General features: G+C 52.2%; 1 protein-coding gene across 1 annotated transcript in view; it reads right to left on the bottom strand.

Annotated features, from left to right (window-relative positions):
* Window positions 1–5,786, bottom strand: part of CDX1 (caudal type homeobox 1) — a 37,270-nt gene extending 31,484 nt beyond the window's left edge. Inside the window, exon 1 of the mRNA XM_038772265.1 lies at window positions 5,342–5,786. Coding sequence (XP_038628193.1) covers window positions 5,342–5,786 — 445 coding nt within the window. The remainder of the gene's footprint in view (window positions 1–5,341) is intronic.
* Between the last annotated feature and the right edge of the window lie 4,961 nt (window positions 5,787–10,747).

A 10,747-nucleotide genomic window follows, 5' to 3' on the forward strand; every position in this document is an offset into this window, starting at 1 on the left:
CCCATCTACCAGAAGCTCCAGTCACACACACCCCGCACCCCCGTGGCATTCAGAGGGGACCTGAGCAGCCCGAATCTCCGCCGGTAGTTACGTTGACACCTGTTGGAAACAGGATGCTGCTGCTGCTGCTAAGACCTGGGAAGAAGTTCCACGATAATAATAATAATGATGGTATTTGTTAAGTGCTTACTATGTGCAAAGCACTGTTCTAAGCGGTGGAGGGACACAAGGTGATCAGGTTGTCCCATGTGGGGCTCACAGTCTTCATCCCCATTTTACAGATGAGGGAACTGAGGCCCCGAGAAGCCCAAAGTCACACAGCTAACAACTGGCGGAGCCGAGATTTGAACCCATGACCTCTGACTCCAAAGCCCAGGCTCTTTCCACTGAGCCACGCTGCTTCTCTATTGATGTAGCCCCAGCCCACGGCCCTCAGAGCCCCCACAGTCTAGAGTAAGATGGGGGAGGTGGGGTGGAGGGGGAAGGGCGTCACATCGGGAAAAGAGAAGTCAGAAACAACAGTTCAACACCAACCACTGGATTAGCAGCACTTACCATGAGAAGCTGTGGGGCTTAGGGGAGAGAGCCTGAGCCTGGGGGGTCAGAGGCCCTGGGTTCTAATCCTATCTCTGTCAGTGGCCTGTTGTGTGAGATCAGGCCCCAAGTCAGTTCACTTCCCTGGTCCTCAGTTTCTTCATCCGTAAAATCGGGTTTAGAGACCTGTTCCCCCCACTCCCCTTAGACTGTGTGGCCCCATGTGGGACAGGGACTGCATTTATCTTGTATCTACCACAATACTCGGCCCATATTAAGCGCTTAAGAAATGCCACCACTACTATTATGATTATTACTGTGGGGAAGTGAAGGGAGAGTTCTCAGGCTCCTAAAATGTGGCAACCTTCTCTTGCCATGGGATCGAGTGCAGCAGTGCTGAGACATGGAGTCTTCTGACATTTGTAATGTTCAGTGTCTGGACTTCTGGATGCAGAAGTTTGTGAATGCCTTAACCGCTACCCCCTCATCCCCCAGGCCCAGAATAGTCAGTCATGGTTCCTCAGTTTCCCCTCCCTGAGAAAGGGGGGCCAGGATCTCCGTCCCCTCCTCCCTCTTGGTGGTGGTTGGTGGGGGAGGCAGGAGAGAGCTAAGGATGAAGGAGATAGTGTGTGAAAAACACTCAGAACTCCTGGGAAACAAGGAGGGAGAGGGACCTGCAGGATTGTTATTCTAATAGAACAGGTCAGCCCACTTAACATGGGCCCCATTGAAAGCTGCATGCATGAATGCGGGTTGGTGTTAAATGGGCCACTCTGGGCCCACTACCTGGGGGGTTCGGGCCCTTTCCATATTGCAAACAAAATAAACAGAACACGCCGCCCGTGCAGAGAGGCGACACCGTAGGGTGGTGCAAAGGGAGGGAAATTGCCAGGAAATAGGGGTTTAGGGTTGCGCAGATACAGATGGCCCTGAAAGAGCAGAGGAGAAGGAGAAGGAGGAAGGAGAGGTGGAGGAAGGAAAGGAGGAGGAACAGGGTCAACCTGCTACCTACACCTGGTGGTGGAGGAGGAAGAGGGGAAAAGAGGTGGAAGGCAAGATTGGGCCCAGGGCAACTCCTGGGCACTGCAGGGGGGTCATCCTAGGTGGCCTGCGCCTGCTCCTAATGTCCTCTGACTTGGAGGGTTTTTTCCTCGGACATCAACTCTGCCCACCTCCGATCTTCCCAGGGCTGGGGGGTGGACCTCAGAGGCTTGGGGCTCAGTGATCCTCACGGAGCAGCAAAGGAGGGGGCTGGCGGAGACCTCGGGGTGCTCTGCCAGAGGACCGGGTGGAGTGAGCTGACCGGCAGAAGGGTCCAGCCCTGGTGCACCTGCCCCTGGGCAGACAGAGCAAAGGCCCAGGCCTTTCCCGACGCCGGCTTGAGGACATCCTGGGTCCCCTAAGGAGACCAGAGGCAGAGACACCGAGAGCGAGGGGGCAGACAGGCCGGGGCAGGGCCAGCCGGGCCTCAACTACAAGTCGGGGAGAATCGGTCCGGGGACATCAAAGCCGGGGCAGGCCGCATGTTTCCCCGCCCTCAAAGCCGGGCGGCACAAAGGCCGGGACAATGGGGGCCATCGGGTGCCCCCTCACCTTCCTGCAAACAGGAGTCACTCCAGATCCCGGCCCGCCATGTTTACATGACAAAGGGGCAGTGCTTGTAAACTGGCACTTGCGGCCCCTCATTAAAGGCCTTTGCTTTGTAGTCCCCGCCCCCTTGCTGCCTTTGAAGAGTTGATCAGAGGCTGCCCCGGGCGTGTTCATTTAGATTTCCGTGGGGAGAAGCGTCCACTTTTTCCCACCGAGAAACAAGCTTCTCTTCCCACCTCCCCCTTCCTCCTCTCCCGTGCCCTGTGGGGCCGGGTCAAGAGTTCAGGGACTGGTCGGTTGGCCATCCTGCAAACTGGGGGGCGGGAGGGCAAAGGGGGGGCTGACCTCTACCTGGCACCGAGGTGCCCACCATGGCGGAAGGGCTCTGGTCTCCCTCTGCAGTCAACCACAGGGTCCGGTCTGCGGGCAGCAGGCCTCGCATCTGAGCCTCGACTGGACCCTGGGGGAGCGGGTGACATTGTCACTTCCCAAGCTCTTAGTATAGTGGTCTGCACACAGTAAGCGCTCAGTAAATGCGACTGAGTGAATGGATGAATGAATGAATTTCTGAAGATGGTACATCCGAGGATGCGGGGGATGCAGCCCGATGGGCAGAAGGAGGCCTCTACCCTGATTCATTCATTCATTCAATCGTATTTATTGGGCGATTACTGTGTGCAGAGCACTGTACTAAGCGTTTGGGAAGTTCAAGTTGGCAATATATAGAGATGGTCCCTACCCAACAGTAGGCTCACAGTCTAGAAGATAAAGTGGGAGCGGCAGTTGGGGGGGCACCATGACGGGTGGGGACCGGGCCGGGCGACCCGAAAGTCATTCATTCAATCGTATTTACTGCGCGTTTCCTGAGTGCGGATCACTGTACTAAGCGTTCTGGTCCGAGCCAGAGGCCCTGACGACCTCCTGCCCCGCCGTCGGAAGCCGGGATGCTGAAGCCAGGGGAAGGAGCTCCTGCTCGGTCAGAGTGGGGACTGTAATCCACTGTAATCAATCAATCAATCAATCCATCGTATTTATTAAGCGCTTATTGCGTGCAGGGCACTGTACTAAGCGCTTGGGAGAGGACAACACACCAATGTAGCACCACAACATGTTTACAGTCTAGAAGGGGAGACGGGCAATAACATAAGAAACATAAGCTCCTCGTAAATTCGTTGGGGCCGGGACCGTGCCTACCCAGCACTTAGAACAGTGCTTTGCACATAGTAAGCGCTTAATAAATGCCATTATTATTATTATTACCAACTGTTTTACCGTACCTTCCCAAGACCTCAGTAATAATCATAATAATAATAATGGTATTTGTTAAGTGCTTACTATGTGCCAACCACTGTTCCAAGCGGTGGGGTAGACACAAGGTAATCAGTTTGCCCCATGTGGGGTCTTAATCCTTAGTCAAGCGCTTAGTCCAGTGTTCTGCACGCAGTAAGCGCTCAATAAATACGACTGAATGAATGAAGTGGCTTGCCCCGAGTGGCGGAGGCGGTATTAGAACCCACGACTGTGAGCCCGCTGTTGGGGAGGGACCGTCTCTATATGTTGCCAACTTGTACTTCCCAAGCGCTTAGTCCGGTGCTCTGTACACAGTAAGCGCTCAATAAATACGACTGAATGAATGAAGTGGCTTGCCCCGAGTGGCGGAGGCGGGATTAGAACCCACGTCCTGAGCCACAGCGGCCTGCCCCCAATAAACGCTCAGTAAATAGAGAAGAATAGTGGCTCAATGGAAAGAATACGGGCTTTGGAGTCAGAAGTCATGGGTTCAAATCCCGGCTCCGCCACTTGTCACCTGGGTGACTTTGGGCTAGTCACTTGACTTCTCTGGGCCTCGGTTCCCTCATCTGGAAAATGGGGATTAAGACTGTGAGCCCCACGTGGGACAACCTGATCACCTTGTAACCTCCCCAGGGCTTAGAACAGTGCTTTGCACATAGTAAGAGCTTAATAAATGCTATCATTATTATTAGTATTAGATGCAACTCATGGATGGACTGATGGAGGAGAGGCGCCTGGAGATTGGGGTCGGGGCCATTCATTCAATCGTATTTATTGAGCGCTTACTGTGTGCAGAGCACTGTACTAAGGGAAGTCCAAGTTGGCAACATCTAGAGATGGTCCCAACACAACAGCGGACTCAGGGCACGTGGGCGTCGGATTTTCATTCATCCATTCATTCAATTGTATTTATTGAGCGCTTACTGTGTGCAGCGCACTGTACTAAGCGCTTGGGAAATATAGAGACGGTCCCTACCCAACAGCGGGCTCAGGGCACGTGGGCGTCGGATTTTCATTCATCCGTTCATTCAATCGTATTTATTGAGCGCTTACTGTATGCAGAGCACTGTAGTAGGCGGTTGGGAAGTCCAAGTTGGCAACATCTAGAGACGGTCCCTACCCAACAGCGGGCTCAGGGAGCGTGGGCGTCGGGTTTTCATTCATTCATTCATTCAATCGTATTTATTGAGAGCTTACTGTGTGCACAGCACTGTAGTAGGCGCTTGGGAAGTCCAAGTTGGCAACATCTAGAGACGGTCCCTACCCAACAGCGGGCTCAGGGCGCGTGGGCGTCGGATTTTCATTCATCCATTCATTCAATCGTATTTATTGAGGGCTTACTGTGTGCAGAGCACTGTACTACGCGCTTGGGAAGTCCAAGTTGGCACCATCTAGAGACGGTCCCTACCCAAGAGCGGGCTCAGGGCACGTGGGCGTCGGATTTTCATTAATCCATTCATTCAATCGTATTTATTGAGCGCTTACTGTGTGCAGAGCACTGTACTAGGCACTTGGGAAGTCCAAGTTGGCAACATCTAGAGACGGTCCCTACCCAACAGCGGGCTCAGGGCGCGTGGGCGTCGGGTTTTCATTCATTCATTTCAATCGTATTTAGTGAGCGCTGTAGTAGGCGCTTGGGAAGTCCAAGTTGGCACCATCTAGAGACGTCCCTACCCAACAGCGGGCTCACAGTCTAGAAGGGGGAGACACGGTGCCCGCCGGCCGGTGCCTAGGCCGTGCCCTCGACGACCATCACCATCATCATCAATCGTATTTATCGAGCGCTTACTGTGTGCAGAGCACTGTACTGAGCGCTTGGGAAGTACAAGTTGGCAACACATAGAGACAGTCCCTACCCAACAGTGGGCTCGGGGGCCCGGGAGAGGAAGGGGGGACCGGAGGGCGTCGAGCGAGGGTGGCTTACCGCCGTTGTTGCCCGCGGGCACACTGCGTCGCATCCACTCGTAGGGCGTGCGTCTTTGCCCGCTGGGCGAGATGGGTGCCACCACCGGGGCACTGAGGGGCGGCGGGAGGAGGCCCGGGCCGGGCCCGGGCCCGGGGGGCGGCTGCATGGGGGGAAAGTCCTGGGGGCTGAAGCCCAGCTGGGCCGGGCTGGCGGCGGGGGCAGCGGGGCCCGCTCCGTAGCCCTGCCACTCATCCTTGGCCGCCGCGTAGGGGGCCCCCCAGGCGGGCCCGGGCTGGGCATGGTGAGGGTCGCCGTTGAGCCCCGAGACGTGGTGGTACCCGGTGAAGTCCGGGTACTGGGGAGGCGCGGGCACATAGTTCTGGGGGCTGAGGTTGAGGCTGGGATGCCTAACGGAGTTGGGGTACATGTTGGACTCCTTATCCAGAAGATAGCCCACGTACATCTTTCCTGGGGAGCCCCGGGCGCATGCTGGGCCCCAGGAGTCCCCGCCGCCCAGTCCTCAGCCCCGAGCTGTGGGCCCCAAGTCTTCCCGGACCAACTGTTCACCTGAACCTCCCGGCCTCCGGCCGGCCAGGCCCCACCCCGGACTTTTATTGCTCCTTTCTCTTCTTTTTTTTTTTTTTTTTTTGCATTGAAAGGCGGGTTTGCATTTCAAAGCGGGAGAAAGACTCAAGTACAGGAATCAAAGTGGAAGGCCCGGGGGGCGAGGGGGTGGGGGGCGGAGGGGGTGCCCGAACAGGAACAAATAATAATAATAATAATGATGGTATTTGTTACGCCCTTACTCTGTGCCAAGCACTGTTCTGAGCGCTGGGGGAGATACAAGGTAATCAGGCTGTCCCACGTGGGGCTCACAGTCATAACCCCCATTTTACAGGTGAGGGAACTGAGGCCTAGAGAATAACAATAATAATAATGATGGTATTTGTTAAGCCCTTACTCTGTGCCAAGCACTGTTCTGAGCGCTGGGGGAGATACAAGGTAATCGGGCTGTCCCACGTGGGGCTCACAGTCTTAACCCCCATTTTACAGTTGAGGGAACTGAGGCCTAGAGAATAATAATAATAATGATGGCATTTGTTAAGCCCTTACTCTGTGCCAAGCACTGTTCTGAGCGCTGGGGGAGATACAAGGTAATCAGGCTGTCCCACGTGGGGCTCACAGTCTTAACCCCCATTTTACATGTGAGGGAACTGAGGCCTAGAGAATAATAATAATAATGATGGTATTTGTTAAGCCCTTACTCTGTGCCAAGCACTGTTCTGAGCGCTGGGGGAGATACAAGGTAATCAGGCTGTCCCAAGTGAGGCTCACAATCTTAACCCCCATTTTACAGTTGAGGGAACTGAGGCCTAGAGAATAATAATAATAATAATGGTATTTTTTAAGCCCTTACTCTGTGCCAAGCACTGTTCTAAGCGCTGGGGGAGATACAAGGTAATCAGGCTGTCCCATGTGGGGCTCACAGTCTTAACCCCCATTTTACAGTTGAGGGAACTGAGGCCTAGAGAATAATAATAATAATGATGGCATTTGTTAAGCCCTTACTCTGTGCCAAGCACTGTTCTAAGTGCTGGGGGAGATACAAGGTAATCAGGCTGTCCCACGTGGGGCTCACAGTCTTAATCCCCATTTTACAGTTGAGGGAACTGAGGCATAGAGAATAATAATAATGATGATGGTATTTGTTAAGCGCTTACTATGTGCCAAGCACTGTTCTAAGCACTGGTGGGGATACAGGGTAATCAGGCTGTCCCACGTGGGGCTTACAGTCTTAATCCGCATTTTACAGATGAGGTCACTGAGGCACAGAGAATAATAATAATAATGATGGTATTTGTTAAGTGCGTACTATGTGCCAAGCACTGTTCTAAGCACTGGAGTTACTGGACAGCTACTTTTGTACATATTTATTACCTTATTTATTTTACTTGTACATATTTACTCTATTTTATTAATGATGTGTCTATAGCTATAACTCTATTGTGATGGTATTGACACCTATCTACTTCATTTACTCTACTTTATTAATGATGTGTCTATAGCTATAATTCTATTTATTCTCATGGTATTGACACTTACCTACTTGTTTTGTTTTTGGTTCCTTTTTTTGTCTGTCTCCCCCCTTCTAGACTGTGAGCCCGTTGTTGGGTAGAGACCATCTCTATTGTTGCCGATTTGTACTTCCCAAGTGCTTAATACAGGCACACAGTAAGTGCTCAGTAAATACGATTGAATGAATAGTAATAATGATGGTATTTGTTAAGTGCTTCCTCTGTGCCAAGCACTGTTCTAAGCGCTGGGGGAGATACAAGGTAATCAGGTTGTCCCACATGAGGCTCACAGTCTTAATCCCCATTTCACAGATGAGGTAACTGAGGCACAGAGAAGTTAAGTGACTTGCCCAAAGTCCCAAAGCTGGCAAGTGGGGGAGTGGGGATAAGGGAACCCTGGGGTCTGGCTGGGGCCTAGAGTGAAAGCGGAGACCCCCCGGCTCCCTGGCTTCAGAGCATGGAAAGGGAGACTGGAGACACCCCTCCCCCAGGATAAAAAGGGGCGTCTCCCCAGGTCCCCCACCCCTCCCCAAGCCCTCGACTCTACTCCGGGGGGGAGCAGGTCGGGCCAAGGCAGAGGCAACGTGGCTTAGTGGTAAGCGTCAAGGTTTGGGTCGTGGGTTCTAATCCCGGCTCCGTCACTGGTCAGCCATGTGACTTTGAGCAAGTCACTTCTCTGCGCCTCAGTTATCTCATCTGTAAAATGGGGATGAAGACTGTGAGCCCCAAGTGGGACATCCTGATGACCTTGTATCTACCCTGATACAAACTAACAAGCTATCACCAAACACTAGCTCTCTTCCCCTTCTAGACTGTGAGCCCATTGTTGGGTAGGGACCATCTCTATATGTTGCCAACTTGTACTTCCCAAGTGCTTAGTACAGTGCTCTGCACACAGTAAGCACTCAGTAAATACGATTGACTGAATGAATGAATGAATTCTGAGAGCTCACCTCCTCCAGGAGGCCTACCAGACCGAGCCCCTCCTTTTCCTCTGCTCCTCCTCCCCTCTCCTCCCTACTCCCTCCCTCTGCTCTACCCCCTTCCCTGCCCCACAGCAATTGTGTATATTTGTACATATTTATTACTCTATTTTATTAATGATGTGTATAGATCTATAATTCTATTTATCTATTTTGATGGTATTGATGCCTGTCTACTTGTTTTGTTTTGTTGTCTGTCTCCCCTTTCTAGACTGTGAGCCCGTTGCTGGGTAGGTATTTTCTCTATTGCTGAATTGTACTTTCCAAGTGCTTAGTACAGTGCACACAATAAACGCTCAATAAATACAATTGAATGAATGAATGAATGAACCCCCCCCACACTTGGAGCAGTGCTTGGCACATAGTAAGCGCTTAACAAATACCATCATTGTTTTATTATTGTTAATTTGATTATTATTAATCCTTCTCTCCCCCATCTAGACTGTGAGCCCATTGTTGGGTAGGGACCGTCTCTATATGTTGCCGATTTGTACTTCCCAAGCACTTAGTACAGTGCTCTGCACAGAGTAAGCGCTCAATAAATACGATTGAATGAATGAATGAATGAATCTGCCCTCTCCACTGCCCCCAGCCCCCGGGGAGGGGGTGGTTGGTGCAGTAAATGGGAGTGGGGGGGGGACACGATCTGGGGGTGCAACTTGGGGTGGGGGAGAGGCGGGATGGATACAGCGATGAAATCTGGTTTGGTTCGAAAACTCCCAGGCCTGGATGACCCGGGGTGGGGAGTGGAAGAAGTGCCCTGGCTAGCCGACTCCCGACCCGCCCAGGGACAGCTGTCCCCAGGAGGAAGGGGCAGAGCAGGGCCTGATGGCCTTGGAGGACTTGTTGTTACCTTTAGCAGGCAACAGCCCCCGGCCCTCCCTTTCTGGGAGGAAAGCTTGACTGTGCTTCCGCAGCCCCCTCCCCACCTTCCCCCAGCCCTGGCACTGCCAAGCCAGGTGGGGGATAGCTGTGGCCAAGACAGTGGGCTTGGGCTTGGGTTGACTCACTCGGCCCTGCGGGCCAGGAGTGAGCCCCCACTGGGGAAGAAGCAGCAGGGTCTACTGGGGTAGAGCACAGGCCTGAGAATCAGAAGGTCAAGGGTTCTAGCCCCTTAATAATAATAATAATGACATTTATTAAGCGCTTACTATGTGCAAAGCACTGTTCTAAGCGCTGGGGAGATTACAAGGTGATCAGGTTGTCCCATGTGGGGCTCACAGTCTTCATCCCCATTTTACAGATGAGGGAACTGAGGCCCAGAGAAGTTAAGTGACTCGCCCAAAATCACCCAGCTGACAAGTGGCAGAGGCGGGATTTGAACCCATGATCTCTGACTCCAAAGCCCGGGCTCTTTCCACTGAGCCACGCTGCTTCTCTTCACTTGTCTGCTGTGTGACCTTGAGCAAGTCACTTCACTTCTCTGGGCCTCAGTTCCCTCGTCTGTAAAAGGGGAATCAATAATAATAACGATGGTATTTGTTAAGCGCTTACTATGTGCAAAGCACTGTTCTAAGCACTGGGGTTGATACAAGGTGACCAGGTTGTCCCACGGGGGGCTCACAGTCTTAATCCCCATTTTACAGGTGAGGGAATTGAGGCACAGAGAAGTTAAGTGACTAGCCCAAAATCACGCAGCTGGTAAATGGTGGAGCCGGGATTAGAACCCACGACTTCTGACTCCCAAGCACGGGCTCTTAAGACTGTGAGCCCCGAGTGGGACAGGGACTGCGTTCAACCCAATAATCTTGTGTCTACCCCAGCGCTTAGAACAGCGTCTGGCACGTAGTAAGCGCTTAACAAATACCATAATTATGATTATTATTTTAATACTAGCAGCTTAACAGGAGGATGGGGCTGGGAAGGGGCAGAAGCTAGGCCTGGGGCTGGGCAGGGGCAAGGACTGGGATTAGGTTGGTTCTCCAAAGGCAGAGCTAATCCGGGCCTCATTCCAGCCCTAGGAAGGAGTCTTTCCACCTGTGGATCCTGGATGCGAATCCTCCCTCTACTTTTACTGACTCAACCATAACAACAATAATAATAATAATATTTGTTAAGTGCTTACTATGTGCCAACCACATTCCCTGCCCTACTTGAGACTCACAAATCTAAGGAGGGGGGGAGGACAGATACTTAATTCTCATTTTCTATGAGTCACAGAGAAGTTAAGTGAGTTGCCCAGCTCACAAATGACAGGATTAGAGCCCAAACCTCCTGACACTCTGTTCTGCTCTCTGTCTACTAGGCCTCACTGCTCCCATTAGATTATAAACTCTTTAAATCAGTTAATCTTATTTTTTGAGCACTTACTAAGTGCAGAGCACTCTTGGAAGGGTACAGAGTTTGTAGATGTGTTCTGTGCACAC

The sequence above is a fragment of the Tachyglossus aculeatus genome, chromosome X1, assembly GCF_015852505.1.
Source record: "Tachyglossus aculeatus isolate mTacAcu1 chromosome X1, mTacAcu1.pri, whole genome shotgun sequence".
Classification (NCBI taxonomy): domain Eukaryota; kingdom Metazoa; phylum Chordata; class Mammalia; order Monotremata; family Tachyglossidae; genus Tachyglossus; species Tachyglossus aculeatus.